This window comes from Plutella xylostella, chromosome Z (genome assembly GCF_932276165.1).
Source record: "Plutella xylostella chromosome Z, ilPluXylo3.1, whole genome shotgun sequence".
In the NCBI taxonomy this organism is placed as follows: Eukaryota; Metazoa; Arthropoda; class Insecta; order Lepidoptera; family Plutellidae; genus Plutella; species Plutella xylostella.
In genome coordinates, this window is record NC_064012.1 from 15363756 (window position 1) to 15387876 (window position 24121).

At 39.2% G+C, this 24121-nt stretch overlaps 2 protein-coding genes across 2 annotated transcripts; one reads left to right on the forward strand and one right to left on the reverse strand.

Annotated features, from left to right (window-relative positions):
* Nucleotides 1–402: 402 nt before the first annotated feature.
* Nucleotides 403–2479, reverse strand: LOC105386046 (dephospho-CoA kinase). The gene is made up of 4 exons (XM_011556527.3): nucleotides 2229–2479; nucleotides 1521–1812; nucleotides 929–1132; nucleotides 403–744 (listed from the first exon to the last, which is right to left on the reverse strand). Exons 1-4 carry the CDS (start codon nucleotides 2338–2340, stop codon nucleotides 666–668), a joined length of 687 nt encoding a protein of 228 aa, XP_011554829.1. The 5' UTR covers nucleotides 2341–2479; the 3' UTR covers nucleotides 403–665.
* A 1346-nt stretch (nucleotides 2480–3825) lies between these two features.
* On the forward strand, nucleotides 3826–23533 carry LOC105386045 (autophagy-related protein 9A). The gene is made up of 16 exons (XM_048632808.1): nucleotides 3826–4366; nucleotides 4805–5075; nucleotides 5973–6093; nucleotides 6712–6836; nucleotides 8621–8748; nucleotides 9160–9344; nucleotides 10000–10178; nucleotides 13903–14034; nucleotides 14477–14546; nucleotides 15126–15224; nucleotides 15706–15852; nucleotides 19102–19159; nucleotides 19547–19710; nucleotides 20568–20678; nucleotides 21121–21300; nucleotides 23317–23533. Exons 1-16 carry the CDS (start codon nucleotides 4198–4200, stop codon nucleotides 23410–23412), a joined length of 2235 nt encoding a protein of 744 aa, XP_048488765.1. The 5' UTR covers nucleotides 3826–4197; the 3' UTR covers nucleotides 23413–23533.
* The last annotated feature ends 588 nt before the right edge of the window (nucleotides 23534–24121 follow it).

Here is a 24121-nt window from a genome sequence, read left to right on the forward strand (position 1 = left end):
GTTATTTGTGTTAAAATAGTGTGACAACATATATTTACCTATTATTACGCCGCGGGCGGATAGTTTCAAAGAAAAAAAGTGGCGAAACTGGATAATTATGAACAACAATATGAAGGTACATTTATTGTTATTGTTTATTTAATTTGTGAGATAAGAGCTTTGTAACATAGTCTTTTTGTTGACTCTTGTCTGGTGATGTTCACCCTAACCAGACATTACAAAGTTGCTATACTATATCCCATTCAACGACTTCGCTGAATGACGTTCAGTCAAGACGTCGAACGTTACAATCAACGACTTGACGAGTTGTCCTTTAGTCATACAACTGAATAGCGCCATCCAATGAACGGGCTAGTGGTTCAATCAAACAGGAGATTAAACCAGTTGCCTGCGACATATACATATTATAATTAGTGTAATGTATTGCTTCTCTGTGACTCTCAAAACACAATAATACAATAAATACCTAATTAATAAATATTCTACTGAAAAATACGTTAGAAATATTCTAAACAACAATGACAATTTTATACATAAAATTATTGGTGTTATTTATTGCTTCTCTGTCAACTTATAAAATAACTGACTACAAAAATACCTACTTATAAATTAATAAAACTGTGCCAAAAGGCATCATAATAAATATCACCAATACCTTACAGTATTTAGAGCAGCCATCTAATTAGATAAATTGTACCAAATATAACACCTAGGCATCCAATCGAAAGTATAGCCCTGAAGTTCCTGTAAAGAAAAAATAAACCAATTAGAACTGCTAATATTGAATTATGAGATTTAATATATAAAAGACATGAAAAAATCCAGTCACAAAACTTTTAAGGAATAAGAGAATATTTGAGATCATTTCATAACAAGTAGTAGCATGCAGGCAGCTAAATAAAAGCAATATGGAAAAAAATGGCTTTACCGTGTGAAAGAAGATGTTTTCAGAACTTTGATGATGCGTTCCGTTTGAACTTTAGTGCCACTGATATCCCCTGAGTTGTCGATCACAAAGTGTGAGTTGGCCACTTTCTGGTCGAGTGGCATCTGGCAGCTGATACGCTTCTTGGCGATCTCCGGTGAGAAGTCACTGCGCTTACACAGACGCTCCAACTGCTGATCGTTTTCACTGTAAGTAAGATACATAGATAAGTTATTTATTTACTTAACACAACACATTAAGTTTAGTAAGAACAAGTAAAGGACAATAACTAATTTGGTGGATAAGGTGTATTAAATTAATATTATTTCATATTAATTATTGTCAAATTAAAATTGTTTAATATATGAAAGTGAGTATAATATATCTAAATTACCGTAAAGACAGCTATATTTGTGTTCCTTACTACAATCGAATTTGGCGGAATTTGTTGTGTTAGTCACACACGACATAGAGCCACAACAAAAGATTGATTGATTGAAGTGAGTATAATGAGCTGCATTAATTGTCATCTTAGATAAAATGTGACCCTGCATAATTATTATACCAACAAAAGTATTATAACAATTACTCTTACCACACAACAGTAATAATTTTATGCATGAAAGTCAACATCTTTCCAGTTTCAAACAGCAATGGGACTTCCATGACAATGTACTTGTGACCAGCAAAGAAGTATGACACAGCCATTCCCAGCATCGCCATCTGAATACGGGGGTGTGTGATGGCATTCAACTTCCTCCGCTTCTCGATGTCATCAAAGATGATTTCTCCCAACGTGGCTCGGTTCACGCGGCCATCAGGCTGCAACACTTGGTCTCCGAAGTAGGCTTTCAGTTCCTTCCAGCCTTGTGTCCCTGGTTCCAGCACTGAAAGAATATTATGAAGGTAGCTTATAAACTGTCCATAAAATTATAAAAATAAGTAATTATGCATTTCAATTGATATGATTATCAGTTAACTCAAACCACAGTTTTTAGGACACCTATACAAAGATAATGTAGTTTAGTATACAGTGAGCACTGTGAGATTTGTATAAGAGGAAACAGCAATTCGCAGAGAGTAACACAGGATACTGAATACAGGATGCGTTTCATTAAGGTATTGTAGTCCACAGGAAACTCTTTTGATACATGGTCCACACAATATCTGGTTAACAAATATCTCATTACCTAATTCAGAATGAGATCTGCATAAATGGTAGTTTTTCTGTCTGCCAGCGATAGTCACCTTCTTCAGATTACTAATAGTAGCCTGTATGACAATGATAACGTAGTTCTATTACCTTTTCTGGCGATCTGGTCAGCATCTATAACTGCAATTCCATTTTCACGAAATATGGATAGAACAGTGCTTTTCCCCGTAGCTAGACCCCCTGTTAGCCCCACAATAAACATGTTTATAAACTGATGATTTAATTATTTATATAAAGAAGGAATTAATACATTTTCTCCATAAAATTTAAATTTTTAAACTTGATTCACTTGATTGTTGTTCGAGTCGAGCTCGGGCCATTCGCGATTCGCGTATTTCGCGTTATTCTGTGAATCTTGGTATTGTCATTTTGACAGTGCGCGAGGAAGAATATTTTGAGGAAAATCCGGACCGGATGATATGGTGTTGCCAACTCCTAGATAAAGTTATCCACTAACTGCCAGTTTCTATATCTCTATCTATCCATAACTGGTAATTACTTTCATATGATTTTGATATAATCAAAAGTAACCATCTGTCAAAATCGTATGAAAGTAACTGCCAGTTACAGATAGATAGAGATATAGAAACTGGCAGTAAAGCGTGATTTCTAGCAGTCGTGTCCGATATTCATTTTATAAAAAGCTCAGATTAAAAGAATGAAAAATTGGTTCTGCAGGAATAATAATATAAACGTTATTACATTATGTTAGAGCAACACAAATTGCTTTTGTTATGTCTGCCTACCAATACCACGCCACGCCATAGGCTTAGCCTAGTTTGAACTTCCCTGAAATTCCAAGAGATCTACCTAATGTCATCAGTAAACTTATGGACGAATTGTACCTAACACCTACCAACTATCATTTATTTATCACTTTCTGATTGTCTATGCTTACGTGTGTAAATAAAATAAAATGAGGTGCAGGTGGGTAATGCCAAATTTCGGGTAATTCCGATTTTTGCCGATTTTTTCCAAACGCAGCCATACTTTAAACCGTGGAACCATTCACCTTGATGGCAACTTAATCTTCTACCTCGCTTGGATTTACTCAGGGCGCTAGGACCGATCGTGCGTGTTAAAACGTAAAATTAGTAAAAAAGTGCAAATTTCCGCATTTTTGAATCTTCGGAATCACCCGCACATCGGTAATTAAGAAATCCCTTAAGTTATTTAACTTATTGTTTTTTCATCCAAAAGATTGTCGTTTTTGTTGACTAGAGTTTTAGGTAGTATATTCAAGTATACAAAGCGTCCTTACACGAATCAAAATAACCCGACCAGTCCTCATAAATTGTCAAAATACAAACATGTGTACTTATCCAACTCATCCAAAAACCTTTCGGAATAACCCACCTGCACTATATGACATTCTTACCTCCTTATTCATAAAAATGTTATAGGACGCTTTAGCTTTTGAATTGTTTTGTCCCTCACTGTAAAAGAACAAATTTTTCTCTGTCAGAGAGTGAAAAACAACAGTTCAATTGCCAAAGCGTTCTATAACTTTTTTATGGATAGTTTTAACACTAGTTTTTTATAAGGTGGCCTTCTAAAAGGGATCTTTTGCAGGCAACTGGCAACTTTGTAGTTGGCAACACCGCTATTGGCCAAAAACAAATCTCATCTCACTCATCATCATAGAGTAAAGAGTAACCTCTCTCTCATTCATCATTCATTCAAATTTGTGTCTGTGTGTGTTTTTGTGATCATTCGTTCAGTCTGTCATTCTGTCGTTAGTTTATTTTCGTCAAATCCGCATTTTATTTAATTTTTGTGCAAAAAAACTGTAGGGCCCTTCAAAATTCATAGTGTCCCTCACTCGACTGTGATTTAATTCATCAAACCCTGTTAGTCTCACGATAAAGAGACAAAAACTACGATGACAGAATTCGACGCATAAAAATCCTTTGTGTGAACTTGAAAAATAATAAACACGCACTTTGTAGTAACGAAAGTTATTTTTTACGTATTTGGATCACATTCAAGAATGCGTAGGTAGCATTAGGTGTTTCAGGAGCGTATATATGTGGGGGGGAAAGTGTGTGAGGGTTCTAAAATGGCAAATTTTAGTAGAAGAGGGGCATCCTACAGTGCTCTGAACAATGAGGAGACTCCCCCGCTGGGGCACCTGCGGGACAGCATCAACGCAGCACCCACCATCATCACCCTGGACCAGGACAACGAAGACTCCAATGTTGTCATACACAAAGTTCCACAAACCAAAGGTAAAGAACCACAGGTTGTCACTTGTCTTGTCCCTGGCTCATCTGAATTGCTAATGATGATGGTGTTTGACCATGTGTTATTTTATTAGCATTAGCACATGTAGGAAGTAGGAAGTAATTTTGTGGACTATTAAAAATGGTAGGTACTACTTTTAAGCTCTCAAGGTCTAGAGTATTTTTATAGAAAAAAAAAACAGATCACTAACCTTACATGTATTTTCTAAAATCCATACGAAAAGCACACTTTTATTAAACCCTCCAATATTTCTTTGGTACTTGAAATAGTTAAAATTAAGATAAGAATGACAGGCACAGGAAAAGGAAGTGTATTTCTGATCAGTAAAACTTTTTTATTTTTGCACTAAACAAGCAAGTAGTTTAATACAGTAGGTACTATTAGTAATAGTACAAAAAACTAATTGCCTATTCCTGTTGCAGGTGGCTGGACCCACATTGAAGACCTGGACTCATTCTTCACCAGAATGTATAGGTATTACCTCCGCGGAGGGTTCTACCCAATGATCATATCCGACTGTTTCTACCTGCTGCAACTGGTGTTCATAATGTGGTTCTCCACATTCCTGATTCACTGTGTGAACTACCCAAAGCTGTTCAGGGACGACCCTGCGGCCAACAGAAGCGTGAAGCTAACTCTTCATGATGTTATATACCCCAGTGGGGTTTGTGTAGCCAGAATTTCATGGATGTGGTAAGAGTTTTTTTTATATTAACATGAATATAATAAATGTAGAACAGAATGCTACTAACCAAATTGGTTCTTAAAGCAAACACCCCTTGATTTCATTCATAACCATCACTGGATAAAGTAATGTTCTACAGGGAGACACATCACTCCATCTTTAATCTTCCCATTTAATGTGTGGTACAAACTACTACAACCATCATATTTTATTTGCCTCACAATAATATAAAGGTCAACAAACTTTGCTCTTAAGTAACAAATTGCATAAATCAAATTATTACATTTTTGAATACTTTAGCCCTAAGTAAGTTATTTTGTTGTTTGTTTGTTTCAAGTTCTTTTTTGTTTGTTAGACTTCTTATAAGCACTTACATACCTGTTCAAAGTTTGAGTACGGGGGCACATTCATTTGCAAACGTAAACAATTAAGTGTGATATAAAAAATATTAAAAAAGAGAGTCAGAGATTGAAATAAGTATATAAAGAAAAATATTGTTTATTAAAGAAGGTTGGAGTACTTACATAAATTGATAAAATAATGTACTGCTTATAGTATATTACAAAATAAAGTAAATTGTTTTGCATGATAATATTTGCTGGGTAGGTACATAAGTGCATTATTGCAGGAAATTAATAGCATGATATTGATTAGGTATTGAGCTGTAATTAATAGAAGTTGCACTAATAATTGCTCTCATTACAAGAAGTAAAATAATTTTCAAATGGATTCAATTATTAAACTTCTTAAAAAATCTGTTACTCTAATCTTGACACCAGAATAGAATATTATAAACTATGTTTCGGATGTGCCCTGGGACACCCTGTAGTAATATTGTGTTAGCAGTAATTTTTCTGTAATAAATTGATAAAACAATAAACCTTGCATTTTTTTGTTCATTTCAGGTGGTGTGTGATAGCGCTGTGTTCAGTTATATGGACAATGAGACTTTTTATATCAATATACCACTTATACTACGCTTACGACACAAAACTGTTTTACAACCATGCACTCAAAATTAATGATGTAAGTATATCAAAATATTAATTGGCTTTCTGATCATGGTAAGTCATGAACCAGTGAAGTCAAGCTCACGTTTCCTAGCTTCTACGTATTATACGTACCTAGTTGTAGAAGCTACATTCTTGAGCACTGATAAAGAAATGTGACCCCTCATATATCTCATCTCCACATTTATTATACACTGGCCTCTTGACAATAATTCATACTTTGAGTTTGCTCCCATTGCAATATCTTCCAAAGATGCATAATGTAAGAGAATAAGTTTACATCCATTCGTAAACGAAATTCTGTGATATAAGCGTCTTTTCTCGACCGACCTCAGTATGCAACTTAAATATGCAGTGAAATCAATTGGTGTTTAAATATAAATCCGTCCATCAACCCTTTTGCAATGTATTGAATTTTAACACTAGACTGCGCTTTCGGTTTGAGAGTTAGTTATTTATTGTTGAAAACGTATTACCTTAGCTTATTTTCCATGCCTGACATGCTTACAGGCCTGCAGGGAGCCCACTGGTGAATTGGTCAAATTTGTGAATCATTTACCGTTCGTAAAATTATTTAATTTCGCTCTCGCCCACTTTCCATCCTTTACCCTCTAATTCGCTTGCATCCTTCCAGAACGATTTACCGTGGGTGAACTGGTCCACGATACAAGACAGAGTGAGAGAAGCGCAGCTGGAACATCACATGTGCGTGCATAAGAGAGAGATAAACGAACTGGACATCTACCACCGAATACTCAGGTATGTGACAACAGATCCCGTAACATTCGTATATAAACATATACATGGTTTTACTTCGAACAGAAATTATCGAGCAGAGCAAAGGTCGGGTGTTTAAGAATTGCGCTGCAGAGAAGTTTTGATAGAATCAACTGATATTTTGCTTATAAAAAGTTCACTGCTTTCGATTGTCTCCGACGCGACGGCTATCGCTGATTGGTCAACCTAAATGCTAGACATTCCTCATTGGTTGCTTCACTTTGTGCAACTGACTTCATAGACAATGCAAACTACAGACGGTTTAGTATAAGTGCTGAATGCGCAAACAGGGTATGTGCTAATTCTAGCTCAGTTATTCAGCTGTGTGATTTTGTAACTATGGCATCGAACGTCCATGCAGTGAAGATATACCTAGTACAAGTTTGTTTAGTAACTTTTAGGTTTTGACGACAAATAGCTAGAGTTAGATAAAGATGGCGACTGACATTGAATTTTACCGCAACGTTTCGAGCCGAATATTTGTCCTAAAAGCTACAGTAGGCGCTCGCTCGTATAAATCGTTATACTCTTAATTTACTCTTTGTCTGCTCGGATCGCGGCTTTTATACAATCTATTTCTATAAGAGTTAGGTACCTATATCAGCCAGTATACCAAGTTAAAATGACACAAATGAGACAATTGTGAGGTGAATTCCTGAATGAATATTATGCAAATTGCTCCCGTATGATATTATTATGATAATAACTCATCTTGAATATTCATTAATTAGTAAATTCTCTTGTGTTATATTACGACACTCTGGGCTTGATATCAGCTGTTTAGCCGTGAATATGAGTAGTGTTATGAATATTAAGTAGAATGCGTACAATTCGGTTGAGCGCTCACGTTGAAGGTCGCAAGTTTGATTCTCGACACGGTAACTATTGGAATATATTTTGCGAGTATTCTGCACTACGTTTATAACGACTTTTGGGTCGAGCCTTTGATTTCCGGCCGGGAGTGATAGGTACTTGTTTAAGCCGTAACAGTTGACTGGAGGACACGGTCCTTCAATTTTGAAGGAATTTCGCAATTTTATCCACGCTTGGTTATTGAGTAAAAGATATCATAAACAGACATTTCAGGTACCTAAGCGTCCACCTATCAGCATCTCACACCACGGACGCATCGCATTCAGTATTGTTTGTATAGAAATTCACACAAGCTCGTCCACTTCATCAGCATGGCCGACGCCGTTTCTCCACACATTTATGACTATCCGTTTGGTGAGATACGTATGATACCGATTGGTGATCGCTTACCTTTTACATCCAAGACCGGAACAAAATATATTACCTTCCCATGAAGGGTCGGCAATGCCGATGAAGTGGACGCACTTGTGTGAATATCCAAAACAAAGAATACTAAATGCGACGCGTCTGTTGCATATTATGTCTCCAGCGCCGCACCGCTGCCTCAACGCATCGTATGCACTTGAGCGGTGTCGCTGCGTCGTCTTACATAGAAATATCTGTGGCATGCACACGATGCGCTCCGGCGCCGCACCGGACTTGCAACCGCCATGACGAGGCGGGGAGGGGTGGGTCGGAGCGGCACCGCTCAATTGTTTTGCGTCACAAGGAAGGACACACATTAATAGACTCTCCAACGCTGCTACGGCGCCGCTGCGACATAACAACGTTGCGGCGCCGCACCGCTCGTGTGCCCACTGAAACGGTGAAATCTCTGCGGTGCCGCAACCCACCGTGTGCTCTTGCTCTTGCCGTTACCAGACTGATTATTAACTGGCGTATTTTCCTGTCAGGTTCAACAACTACATGGTGGCGATGGTGAACAAGAACCTGCTGCCGCTGCAGGTGCGGGTCCCGCTGCTGGGCGACTTCCACTACTTGTCCAAGGGGCTCAAGTACAACCTGGAGTTCCTGCTCTTTTGTGAGTTCACTTTAGTTTCATTCGTTAGTTCAGTAGCACAGATAAGCCACCATCCCGCACTGGTGTACTAGGCCTAAAACCCGTGCCCCATCAGTGGGGACGTGATGGGTCTTGATGATGATGATGAAATAAATTACATGAAATAAAGTACTAACATATTTGAAAAATGATTAGGTTATTAATTAACTATAGGTTACAAATACAAACAAAAAGTACCCAAGACAATTAAAGCAAAGTATGTAATTTATGTTATTATGTTACCGAAAATGGTATCTGACTCAGGTTTGTATTTGTTTTGTATAAAAAAAGACGTGTCACATTTGTGAAAAAGTCATTACAATCATTACAGTCGACTTTCCGCACTCCTATACCAGTGTTCTAATACCTGATTCACCTCCCATTTCCCCACAGCTAGTCCATGGAGTCCTTGGGAGAACTGCTGGCAGCTCCGAGATTGCTACAAGGAACAATCAAAACGCATGGCATTAGCCAAGCAACTGGAGAGACAGATCATGATGCTGGCCATAGTCAACCTGTTGCTGGCGCCGCTGATACAGGCCTGGCAGATGCTGTATTTCTTCTTCAATTATGCTGAGGTGAGCAATAGTGGGATTATACTGGGAAGTAGACCGACCATATTTTTTATAATTCTATGTTAAAGCCAACAAAGATATGTTATAGATATAACTACGTACATAATGATAGTTATTAAGGCAGTTGATATTGGCGCAATATTTACGATATCCTAATGAGTATTATATGTTATCTTTGGTAGTAACATCAGTAGTGTGTGTATAACGATTGTAATATTAATGCTTTTCTTACCTCACGTGTATCGAACTCTGCCTACTACCACACCTCCCCCTAAAACCAAATTACCAGCCAGACAACCTAAACTTCATGCAGTTGGACCGGCAGAAAATGCTTTCATCATTAAGTCCACATCATTGCACATTGTTATACACTCACGGGCAATGAAAAGGTTCCACTGAGAAAAGCGCCAAATTACTTCTAAACGGAAAAGGCTAGCTTAATGCCGTCTTCTGCAACATTAAAGTAAGTTAAATAGAGCATCAGGATATTAACAACTAAAATCTGTAATATTTTGTTTTAAATTTAAAATAAATCTTTGAAAAAACTGGGGTCGTTTGGTGTCGGAATTTTGTGAGTGGAACTTTTTCATTGCCCGGCAGTGTAATATGTATTAAAGTATAACAAAATAAATAATATACACCCCTCTCACCCCCACAGCTAATAAAGCGGTCCCCCGCGTCGCTCGGCCTCCGGACCTGGTCACTGTTCGCGCGGATCACGCTGAGACACTTCAATGAACTGGATCACGAGCTAAGAGACCGACTCACGAGGGCACACAAGCCGTCGGCCAAGTATCTGGCGAGTTTTTCGTCGCCCATCATGAGTGTTTTTGCCAAGTTAGTATTGCCATCTTCATGTTTTAAATCATTTATTTTAGCGTACCCTGGTTCTGTGACTACTCTGACGGGCTAATCCTTTCCTGCTTTACTGTTCGACAACGAAACTCTGAGAAATATGTAAAGAAACATATAACATGATATAACTAGACAAAAAGTGATGTGATCTGCGCTCGCGCAATATGTTGCTTTTATGAATGAATGATAACAGAGAATTCATTGTCGCCCCCAGTTTGATACTACGCCTGCACCTCCAAGGCAATGTTAATTAGAAACTTTTCTATTAACGCCTGCAGAAACTTGACGTTCATTATCAGCTCACACAAACACAACACGTGTAGTGGGCTACAATTTCCTTCATTACTTTTCTTTATGATCTTATCTCTCTTGTATTTATTTTTTATTTATTTATATTGTTCATGGAGAACCAACAGCATTTGCGTCAACTTATATGGTAACAAAATTATAAAATTCTACAAAACACGGAAATGCCATTAATAGGTTCCCACCTATAGTGACAAAAAGTAATGACTTGTACACTGTTATTAGTAATCTTACGGAATTCTGACAGTTATCAATTTTAGACAAATCAGAGATCACAAACCTTTTTGGGCTGGGCACTTTTTCAATACGAGTCTGGACATCTGAGACTATAATATATTTTTTTTAGTCCCTGTATCCATTTTATTAAGTGCGGCGCTCCAAATTAAAAGGGGATTTACCTACGGTGAGAAATAATTACCGTACCTACCTAAATATATTACAAACAGTGAAAAATACAATTAAAGATAATCTCAATTATCTTATATAATTATCGCTGTCGTAGAAAATATATCTAAAAACAACTAGTAATTATTTTTGAAACGGTAGCCGCGCCGATGTCAGGGCGATGTTGCGTTCGTATTTGAATAGAGGTAAAAAAAAGAGATGTCGCTCTATAAAATTGTATTGTGTGCACTGACTGGCTTGCGTGTCGTCACAGCAAACTATGTGCGTCTAAAATGTGCGGTGGTGGTACCAAATTAGCGATATAGGTGAAATTGTGTCAGCGACTCATCGCTGGGAGTAAGACAGCAGAACACGTTTACCCCATCGGTCATCGGTTCTTCGACAGATGTGACCAGCCCATTGCCACTTAAGCTTACTAACTCGGTGAGCTATGTCGGTGACTTTAGTTCTCTGTCAGATTACTTCGCTCCGGATGCGATCTTTCAAGCATAGCTCCAAGCATAGCTCTTTCCATAGCTCGCTGAGTGACCTTCAGTTTGTGAACCAGTCCCACAGTAAGTGTCCACGTTTTAGCCCCATAGGTCATAACCGGTAGGACACACTGATCAAAGACTTTCGTCTTGAGACTTTGTGGTATGGGCGACGAGAAGACCACTGCGGTGTTGGTGGGTTCACATATGATCACAGATGTTTTCCTTCTCCGTAAGAGCGATGGTATACATTGTACTTAAATTCAAAGAACTCATTGTTACCTACATGTCAGCGCCGAGATTCGAACCCGCATCTCTTGCTTGAGAAGCGGGCGCTTACCCGACTGAGCCAGTTGGACTCGCGCAGTGAGTGTTCCGTACAAGTATACTTAATTACCTGAGGTAGTTTTCCTTTTAATTTCATCATAATTATGTACATCTATACGAAATATCAGCTTGATATCTTTACCCGTTTCCGAGAAAAAAGGTGGTGACAACAAAGTGTGATCTTATAAGGGTTCCTTTTTTTCCTTTTGAGGTACGGAACCCTCAAAAAGAATAGTGACAATCGGATCAATCGTTTCGGAGATATGCGTGGACAAACATACATACCAACAAGCATATAAACGTACATAGGTACATAAACATTTATAAAATTTTGAATATTTGTTTATTAGCCCTAATACTCGTATATTGTCATATGTCAATATGGTGCAGTTCCAATAATCTTACATACATACCGAACATATTATATGTACTTACCGAATAGACAATCTTTTTTTGAAATTGATTAAAAAGGTTTATTATCCCTGAATTTAGTAGGAAGTGATGCCATGCTAAAGAATAAAATAAAGCAATTAAAATTAATTCGATACATGGGTCGTGAGTCGTGATCCTACTTCATATTATAAATGCGAAAGTTTGTAAGTGTATATGTGTATGTATGTATGTGTGTATGTTTGTTATTTCTTCACGTCAAAACGGCTGAACCGATTTTAATGAAATTTGGAATGAAGTTAGCTGACACCCTGGATTAACACATATGTTACTTTTTATCGCGGAATTCCCACGGGAAAACTTATTAAGGCGAAGCGAAGCTCTCGGGAACAGCTATTATATTGAAATATTTGTTATTTTTGTATTAGTTTACTTGAGCAAGTAAATATTTAGATTTATCTTTTTGTATAAAAATATTAAGAAAAAATTATTGCCCAGAAATGGATCGCAATTTTTCATTTTTTCGGTAAAGAACTTTTTTAGTAGCATCACTTATAAAATGTCAGAATTCTTTCCAATTAAAAATCAGAGAGTAGTTATAATCAAAAATAATAATAATAATAGCAGCAAGCGCCACGTCTAAGTACACTGTTTATTGTTAATGAGCCTACTCAAAACTTACAAGCGAAAACGTAAAGTAAGAAAAACACTTAAGATGCTAGGAACTTAGGAATATTAGATTAGATAGTTAATTAGGAGCTACCCACTAAGTAGATGCCGACGACGCCTTAATAAGAACGTCTTTTATTTTAGGTAGACTACTGCAGAACAAATCAACTTCAGAATCTGAGAGAACCCTATTATATGTATTACTTGCCCGTACCAAAAAACTATTCTGCCGGTAATTACTATTAGACGTCGGTATATGCAATAATGGCCTTTTACGAGTCCTGTGATGAGGAACTCTTAATCCTATTTTACGTAATAGATCAGGACTATCAATAGAACCCCTTAAAACTTTGGCAAGAAAGAGGACATCGGAGATATCACGACGCAGATATAGAGGCAAAAGATGAAACTTTATGCATCTCTGTGCGTATTTCATGCGTGGCAATTTAAATTTGAAACCCAGGAACCTAGTAAATCTCCGCTGCACTCTCTCCAACCTATCAATATATATACCGTATTGGGGATTCCAAATTTGACTGGCGTATTCCAGGTGACTACGGACATAAGCACAGTATAATATTTTAAGGGATTTCATAGTTTTGAACGGTTTAGATACCCTCATTATAAAACCCATAGCTTTACAAGCCTTACCTATAATATTGCTTATATGCAGATCAAACAACAGCTTGCTATCATGAATGACACCGAGGTCTTTAGTGTGTGAACCACGTTTCAGTACCTGATTTCTTAAAATAAACGTGCTATTAAAAGGGATGCGTTTACGGGTGAAAATTATAAAAAAACATTTGTCCACGTTTAATTCGAGCTTGTTGGTGTAACAGTATTGATCCAACCTGTGGAGGTCATCTTGGAGGAGCATCTCATCAGAAGGGTTGTTGACAATTCTAAATACCTTCATATCATCGGCAAATAAAAGATACTCAGAATTGACAAAACACCGTTCAATATCATAAACAAATATTATAAAAAGCAAAGGCCCTAATAAAGAACCTTGCGTATACCCCCACTGAAACGTGGCGTTCATATCAGGTCACATAAAAACTATATGCGTTACGTGCGTAGTTAGCAATCATTCTGTTGACTATGTTTCTTTATAATTTTTCGTCTTATCTCTACAGAAACGTGGCCTTCATCTCAGCGAGCGTGGTCGGCGTGCTGGTGGCTCTATCCGTGTACGACGAGGACGTGCTGACCGTGGAGCACGTGCTGTCCATCATCACGGTGTGCGGCTGCGTCCTCGCCGGCGCCAGGTGCGTGTGTAGAGTACGCGCGTGTAGTGTACGCGTGTACGACGAGACTTCAAAGCAACCTTCTAACAAGCACACGTGGCGATCTTGAAACACGCTTCCACTGCGCATATTAAATCTGTTTTTTAATCTCACATACTAAATTGACAGATTCTGAACGGTTCGTCAATAGTACACTGATGATGAACCGTTCAGAAACAGTCGATTGTCCCGCCACTAGTACGATAGTGATAACCGCCAGGCGACAAGCGACTGTTGATGAAACGTTTCGAACCTGTCAATTTAGTATCTAAGATAAAAAAACTGACTTTATCTACATTATACGCGGATTCAGTTTTACTCTGCTCCTATTTTGGAGCTGCTTTTATTTTGCCCGCGTTTGGATCTTCCTTCTCAACAACATTACTATATTTATCTAAAAGCAACCTTATCTCCACCCCCACAGAGCGTTAATCGGCACACCGGAACAAGGCACAGTCGCGGGCACGGCACGCGGCGAAGAGCTTCTAGTGCAGGTGAGTGAGTCAGAAATATAGATGAACCGAACTGAATATTTGTTTTCCTAAACCGATTGTAATAAAATTTGAATCGCCATGTTTACTATTTTGCTTCTCACTCAACACATTACATAACCTAAAAACTGAACACGCTACATCTAACTATGTTTCATGTGCGCGTTATTTGATGATAATAATCTTTTAAAATATAAAATCACCAGTAATGCAACAATAAATCACTTCCATAAAATATTCTTGTGAAATTTCGTGAATTTCAGACTGTGTTTTGGTAACTTAATTTGTAAAAAAGAGCCACGAGAAAAGCTTATCGTTTCTCCCTTAGGCTTTGTGTAGCTAAGCGTCTCTTTCTCACAATCAGTTATGTCTATGCCCCTGTGTAAACAAGCCTAACACGTGTTAGGCCACATGCACTATCGTATTACTAGTCCAGTAGAGTCATCGATATTCGTGATACGCCCACTGCTGCAAGCTTGTTTTCCCTAAAGCCGTCTCACTTGGCAGGTGCTAGGCCAAGTGCACTGTCGACTTGATTCGCCCAATGAAAGCTTCTCTCCCTAAACCCGTCTCCCTCGGCAGGTGCTAGGCCACGTGCACTACCTGCCGGCGGGCTGGCTGCCGCGAGCGCACACGCGGGACGTCGCCGCGCACTTCCGACAGCTGTTCCAGTTCCGAGCCGTGAGTACTAGAGCTCTATGGTCACACTGAGCCTTTACTTTTTATGTTCTTTAACCAGGTCTCCACCAGACGTTCTATGGCGATCTCGCGATTAAAGGAAATCCGTCTAAACACCAGACGATCCATCACGATCTGATCTCGCGATCCAAGGAAATTCGGCCCCGCTTTTATTTACGCTATCCAAGCGTCGGATTGATATCGTACACGGATGAAGAAAAATATTTAAATACCAAGCAAGCACTGAAAAATTAGGCTTACTTCTGAACGTTAAAAATCTTTGTTTGAATTTCGACTTTATGTTTGAGCTTCAGAATCAAGGCCACTAACGAAAAGAAATTAGTTATGCGTGATACCACCCTGAGTTAACACATAAGCTACTTTTCATTCTAAGCAAGCCCACGCCCCCCAGTAAAAATAAATCGGGTGAAGCGGCAACAGCTAAATTTATAATAACTTCCTTTCTTCTTCGTTTTTTCCTCAGGTGTACATTCTATTCGAGCTACTCAGTCCGGTGCTATGTCCCCTAGTGCTGTTCTCACTCAAGTCCCGAGCCCTGGACATAGTCGACTTCTACAGAAACTTCACCGTGAGGGTGTTGGGCATCGGGGATGTTTGCTCATTCGCTCAGGTACGTAGCTTAAGGACGACTTACACCAAAATATAAAAATCTCGATTTAGAATAAACACTAAATCGAGATTTAATATATGGATTGACGTTTCTTAAACCGAGACTCGAGCAACACATCAGCTGTTGGATTGTGGAGAAAAAGGAGAAGCTAGACTAAGACTCCGAAGCGTGGCTCTGTTCATGGACGGAAGCAGTGAAAGACTCGGCATCAGCTTCTGTATCTCAGGGGCGCGAAAGAGCGTGGCCATATCACCAGGCCTAGCCTCTCTCCTAAATGGGAGCACATCGAAGGCTACCATGAAGCGTAAAGCCTACGACGCATTGCCAGTAACCCTAGTGGGAAATCAGCCCTGCAGACTAGTGCGATGGCGTAACAAGACCATCGCACTATTCGAGTGGGCCGACGACACCCCGTTCGTTCAGGCATGCTCGTGGCTCAGTAAGCTTGGAGAGATAGCGCTAGACAGTAACGTCCCCAGGATAATAAGCGTAGACGCAATGGTGATCGAGTATAGGAAAGGCGAAATTGTTGACCAGCTGGGTTGCCTAAAAGCCTCAAAACATCATGAAATAGTGGTGTACGAGGACAGAGGCGAAGATCTAAGCTTTCTCAAAGGTCATATACTTGCGAGGGGCATTGACAACTGCCACCAACAAGCCGAATACTTGGTCACCGGATCTGAACGCCTACAGGAGAGGATGACCGCTGGGGCTGTCGCCGCTTCAGAACAACGGAACATGGAAAGGAGGATGCACAATTTAACATCGCAAGGGCGTGTCCAAGGGTTCCTCCAGGCTTTTAAAGCAGCTGCCTCAAGCCTTATAGGAAAACCACAGAGGACACCCGAGAGGCGCCAAATCTCCAGAGAACCTAAAACTGGAAAAAGGCTTGCCCAGAGGAAAATTACTCGAGCGGATATGGGCCAGGTGGTCCCACCGAAGCTGAAAACAGCTACCACCTCAAACGACCATCTAGAGAATGCCGCCATCGAATTTATGGCAATTACAACCGCCACAAAGCAGGTAAATCTCTTGTCCTGCAAAACGATCATGCAGACCTACAGGCAAGAGAACGAAAGCCGGCTAAAAGTTTTACTCGAGGAGGCCGAAGCCTGCATATACGATAACAGTAGTTGCCAAGTCCTCAGAGGCAAAATGACTGGAGCGTATATGGCGGCTTATAGCGAGGAATGCGGATTCGTGCCCTGGGAACGCAACATCCCGAAACTCACTCTCCCACACAACAACCAAATGGTGGTCGTAGCTCAGTGTACCAGGATTATGCTAGAGGACAAAATCCTAGCAAAAGCGGAAACCATTAACGCTACCTGGAATAGCTGGACGATGCCCACCATCGCTTGGGTGAACGGGGTACCTGGATGTGGGAAGACAACCTGGGTGGTAAATAACTTCGATGTGAGCAAAGACACCATTATCACCACGACAACTGAGGCGGCCGTCGATATACGAAACAGGCTAGCGCATAGGATCGGGGACATGGTTAGAACTAGGGTACGTACGATGGCATCAGTCCTAGTAAACGGCTTTAGAGAACATGTCGGATGCCAACGCCTGATAATTGACGAGGCCCTGATGAACCATTTCGGGGCAATCGTAATTGCCGCCCGCCTGTCCCGTGCCAGTGATATTGCTCTAATCGGAGACATCAACCAGCTACCGTACATAGACAGAGAGAACCTATTCGAACTAAGGTACAGTCGCCCAACACTGGTAGCAAACATCACCCAGGAGCTGTTGTGCTCATACAGAAACCCCATGGATGTTGCATACGCCCTAAGAGAAGTATACTCAGGTATATACGCAGCCACAGCGCGTATCCAATCCCTGCAGCTGAAAAGGTTTACAGACGCAGCAATTCCAAAATCCCAAACCAACACTCTATTCCTGACGCATACACAGGAAGAAAAAGAGACCCTGACCAGCCAAGGGTTTGGAGAAGGAACGGGATCACGCGTCTTAACCATACACGAAGCACAGGGATTGACGTACGAATCCGTCATTATCATAAAAACAAAGGATAAAATAAAGTTGCACGATAGCATACCTCACGCAGTAGTGGCGCTGTCGAGGCACACCTCCGCCTGCACCTACTATGCGGATGACACCGAGGACGCTATCGGCAACCTCGCTAAAACGGCAATAACAGCGCCGAAGAAACGGATCCTCGAGTACAACCTAAAGATGGCAATAAAAAATCGGGACAAAGAGGTCGTTGCCCAGCAATCAAGGCTTTTGGCAACGCAAAATGGAGCGGAATAGGAGAATTTTGATTTTAATTTTATATTGAAGGCCAAACAGTATTGCATGTATTTTATAGTTTTGTTATGTATAGTATATAGCATGTATTGTATAGTTTTGATATGTAGGTATTGTATAGTATATCATGAATTAATATTATCTGTATAAGAACTAACCAATAAAATTAAGATAGTTTTAAGAACACTGTCACACATTAACACCAGGCAAAACAACAGCGATGACAAAAGGAGTGTGTGGCCACTGACAGGCGTCTGTTAAGTTCTCTGAAGACAGCTGACACTGGCCCTACCCTTCAAATGTTTGTTGCCATTATAATTGTAAGTGTGACTGTGTGAAACAAAGAAAAAAAAAAAAAAGAAAAAAAAAAAAAAAAAACCAAGAAATGCACAACTGGGGGTTTTTAGTCGGTTAAAGGCCGACACTACCTGGGTCCCCTTCCCAGGTGTCTGTGTAGATTTTCCTCCAGGAGTGCAAAAAAAAAAAATATTAATAATATATAGGTATATATATATATAAAAGATAAAATATATATATTATAAGCTTCCACATTGAGTAGTGAGTAGTCTCACAATATATTGATCTCTCAAAAAGGCACGGACATAAAGTCTGTGGAGTGATAATAAAATCTTTAAAAAAAAAAAAAAAAACCGAGACTCGACACGGTGGTGAAATTTCACCTCAATCTAGATTTAAGAGATTGGTGCATTGTGTTCCTAACTGTTTTATACCCGTTTTCTCGGTGGCTAAAATGAAGAGGATGATTGTAGAATACGTCCTCTTATAGAGACTACTCTTAGCAATGTGGCATACATTGCTAAGACTGACATAAAATTACCTGACATAAAATTGAGGACCGTAATCTTTATTATTATAAGTTGATCTTTATTAATTAAGTTTCTTTATAGTGGGGGCCACAGTACTAATATTGTCTATAGTTATCTAATGAATACCAAACGTTTTGTGTTGCAGCTTGACATTCGAAAACACGGCAACCCCGACTGGCAGACTGTTGGGAAAATGCCTAAATGTAAGTATTTAAAAAACATATTTGTTCGAACCAAATTAAAGTTGTTGTATTGATGACTATCGTCATTGCGACAAATAGATTATCCAGTCAGCAAAGAGAAGTTGATTGAACTAGTATGTATTTAATAATCATTGACTGAGGGTGACTTGTGAATATTTATATAGCGAGCAATAGATTTAAATAAGTTTAAATGTCTCGTGCAAGTCACCTTCAATGGGCGATACATAGTCAAGGACAGCCGATACGTAATTCGGAGATCATGTCCACCCCAATAATCAACAAAATGTTGAGAAATATAATCGAAACTAATAGACATATATGAACATATTATATCGTCCTCCTCCAAAAGTATTAAATTTCACATATGAAAACACTTCTCCCTTCCAGTGTCCCTCCCCCAATACTCGCAAGGCGAGGGCGGCAAGACCGAGCTGTCCCTCATCGCGTTCTCGTGCCGGCACCCGGGCTGGGCGCCGCCCGCCCCGCAGCGCGCCTTCCTGCAGTCCGTGCGCCGCAGCCTGCACCAGCAGCTCGCGCCGCACACGCAACAGGTTGTGTTTTATAAACAACTAGCTGGAGATTCGCTCCGCCTTAAAAAGTTTTCCCGTGAATACCTTATAAATAACTATCTGTTAGGTACCTCGAGATTGGTTCCGCCTTAAAAAGTTTTCCCGTGGGAATTCCGGGATAAAAAAGTAACCTAGGTTCTTTCTCACGGTCTAGACCATATGTATATCAAATTTCATTCAAATCCGTTCAGCAGTTTTGGCGTGAAAGAGTAACAGACAGACACAGATACTTTCGCATTTATAATATTAATAGTTAGGACTAGCTGTAACCTCGAGATTCGCTTCGCCTTAAAAAGTTTTCCTGTGGGTATACCGCGATAAAAAGTAGCCTATGTGTTCATCCAAGGTGTCAGCTAACTCCATAGCTAATTTCGATAAAATCGGTTGTGCCGTTTTGACGTGAAGTCGTAACAAACATACACACATAAACACAAACTTTCGCATTTATAATATTAGTAGGATTGTGTTATAAGCGCTGCTTATAGTGGGCGCCCGTGCGCTATCAATATCTGCGTCTTCTTCGGATACCGCTACTGTAGTGAATTTTCAATTATTACGATCATTTTAGATACTTAGATAGATAAATCATTTATTTGTTCCACTTAAAAATAACACATAAGTACAACAAATGAGATAGGTACAGTTAAAATTTCTCGGTGTCCAAATTGTACCAATCTTAGATTTTGGAGCTATAAAGAGAAAGGATTTAATAAGCTTCTAACTACTGGACTGTTTCAAAATAGATTACCATTATAAAGCGTGCTCTATAGCACTTTACTCCTAAAGCTTGTGGTTTATATAGGTTTAAATTATAATGTTTTTTTCTTTCCCCTTTCCAGAACAAGACCATGCTGGGCTCGTTCCTGCAGCAGAGCATATTCGGCGCCAACACGCCCATGCCGGCCGTGCTGTCCTTCTACCAGCAGCGGCAGCAGCCCTTCCGGTTACCTGTAAGTGTGGTTACATTGTAAAATTATTACTTTTTACATACGCGCCTTTATGTTCGAATAATTGTATTAAGCGTTATGCGCTAGAAACTACGTCCACGAGCAATGGAAAAGTTCCAGTGACGTATTGAACGTCAAGGGCAGGTGAAACTTTTTAATTGCTCGTTCGTGAGTGTAGTCGATATCATGTTAAATCAGTTTTGAAAGAAATGCTTTTGAAGTAGAAGTTATGTTTTTTTTTTTTAAATTTGCATCTCTAGTTAGCCATTTATATGTAAGAATCTGTTGGAATTCAAAAGTAAATAGCATATGTTAAACCTCGGGTACAACTCGCCCAATCCGTGGAATCACTTACGATGTGCTACACTACATGCGCCAGCATAACATTCAACTTGTTAACTAGAAGTCTAGACTGCCCACGCTTACACACACCTTTATCCCCCAGGACATGGACGAATCCGACGGCGACGGTGCCTACGACAAGTCTACCAACGAGGAGGGGTCCATGGGAGCCAGCGCCATGGGGCTCGCCCCCCTCCTGCCCCCGCTGCCTGAGGGGGAGGCCGACGATGTGAGGGAGATGTCGGCTAGCACACTGCATCTGTACGACTTGAAGCGGCAGCCGGTAAGGACGTCAAGACTTTAAATGAAAGACAAATTCTATAATATGTACTTTTATATTTCTTTTGGCCGAAATGACTGGTTCGTGCGGTATCTACTTTTAAGCTAGGGTGGCCTGTCTTTGATAAGATTGGTCATAGGGAAATTATTTATTATGGTTTGATTAGAATGTCGTGTTTTACACGGCTAAGAAATGTGGGAATCGCCATGTTTTTCTGAATAGAATGAATACATACCTACAAATAATAAATACGTATATCTAATATATCATGAGCTTTGAACCGTTGAGTTTTTGGCGAAATTTAATGGCATATATTTTGACTAAAGCGATGCCTTATTGGCCAACAAACCTGGACTTTTCGCAAGTTGCGTCACAACACTCTGTCCTCGGCCATATTCCCTACAAGTCTTAAATTGCAATCCATCTTATATTAAATAAATAAATTTTAAAGATCTGTTTCCATGAAGGTAAGTTATTTACATATAATAGAATACACAGTACATTAATAAACACTAACATTGAGGGCCAATTGTAATAGACAATCGTATTGTATTATTATTAATAGAACGAAAAATTTGAAGTATGTTGCATACGAAACGAAGAAAACAAAATGATGATTTAATAAACACGTATCAACTGGGTGCCCGGAAACATATAATAATCCTTGGGCTTGCTTGCTGTTGTTTTTTATACTCTGTATATCTTTTCGCTATTGTATGCTATAGATTTATCGTTTTTTTTACTAATGTTGCAAATTGGAAAGAATTTGTTACACCGAACGACGACTATAAATAAGATAGTTAAAACTCTATACAATAACTAACACATGAAATCTGTGGTAAGCACTCCATGGAGATAGATAGAAAATACAAATTTTGCATGAATCAATAATCTCATTCTATGTTTCTGTGTGCTAATGCGAAAGCTTTTTGTGAGCGAAATCTAATATATATATTTTACATTAAGTAAATCTTATCCTTTGAATGATATCGTACCATGCGTATCAAAATCATTTTTCAAAATTATTAAATTATTTAAAACTCTATGCAAAATTATTTTTCAATAACAAAAAAACTCTGGCGATAGATGTGTTTGTGAAACGGTCACTTTAAGCATTGCGATTTTTGTATGTAGCCTCTGTTAGTATTATTTTTCTGCTGTTCAACCTCGTTATAATAATAATCAAGGTATTGCTACTCCTGCGGTGCATCTAGCGAAACGAAGCGATCTTTGAAATGTTTTTTTTTCTAAACAAATAAATTAACTTGATCACTTTTTTACTACACTTACAAACCGCACTACGAATGTACAGCATACTGAACTTCATAAGTACCTATACTCTTTTTGCAATGTCTTACAGCGAACCGCAGCTGCAGGTATTATATTCATTACATTTACGGTGTGTTAGTTTCAACTAGGAAACAAAATAGCATAGCTACTTATGAAGATAACTGAAGGTACTTTTGCCTTTCATGCATGCATTTTTATGCGTTTCTATAGTAATTTATTCAATTTTAAAGCCCGGCGCTCTGAACAAGGTGTTCCAAAATGCTATATTGCAAGCTGAATGTCTCACAAGCACGCTTCACGTTCTGAAACACAGTTTGATCTTCTTGCGACTTACAACGTTACAACATCTTTACGTAGTTTTCAATTACCTATTTATTTCATCATAAGCAAGCGTCTTCCATTTAATATGCTACATCCACTTTAACCTTACCCCTTACTTCCGATCTTTTTTATTATCTTACCGTGACTGTCAGTAAATCAGTTCAAATCCTTCGAGTGATAAATCTTGACTTCAATCCGCATTTTCTCACTCCAGCCGCTGTTGCAAGGATTTGACAAACTTGTAGAATGCTAATCACGATATAGTGATAGGTATTTATTTATTCACATCGATGAAGGTACCATGCCGGTGCAGCGTAAAAGTTAAAGTAAACTGGATCCATACCACAATCGGACTGTAACACCATCATCTTGTTTATCCCATCCTGACCCCGTCATCCCTACTTCCAGGGTGCTGAAAGCTCGTGCTGTCCAGATCAGTGCGCCACCCGCAGCCAGCCCGAGCGGTGGGAGAGCGGCGAGCACACGCCGCTGCTGCGCCCCTAACACCCAGTGTGGGTGTAAGCCTTGCGCGATTGACGGTTCGCACTTGTAGTGGTCGCACTTTATGAGTGGGAATGGGGTAGGGATTGTGTCGGAAATTGTGGTAAAAACGTGTGGGTTTTTGTTTGAATTTTGATGTTTGCGTTGAATTTTTTGTGAAGTTGCTAGCGCGATCGCATTAAATTTGGCTCATATTGTAGATGTATGGGAAATTCAATGGAAAATGTATGATGTTGGGTTTAATGTGATTGTGGTAGCTAATAAAAATTGACCGTAAGTCTTTGCATCTTGCATTGTAAAAGCAATAAAATCAGGTATTCAATATTCATGATGCGCAATAAATAGGTTATAACTTTTGAGTTTCTAGATTACATAAAACTTTTTTGACACAATTTCTACCTGTGAGTAAAGTGCGATCATGCTAAAATTCCTTGTTATGGCTAAGATAACTGGCACTAATGTCTTTAAAAAACATGTCTTCGATATTGATAAAGTTTTGTAATGAAAGCCATTATTGTTCACCAGATTTAATAGTCGTAACAAAGAAGTGAACGGGAAAAGGAAAGAAAAAGGTAAAAAAAATGTTATTGAAAGGTATAAAGGTAGGTTATGCTATCGTTGGCACACACTTGTCATAAAATAGCAGGCTATCATGCTAATAACAACCACATGTTGCTCGCTTCATTATGTTATATTGAATATGAATGCTTGA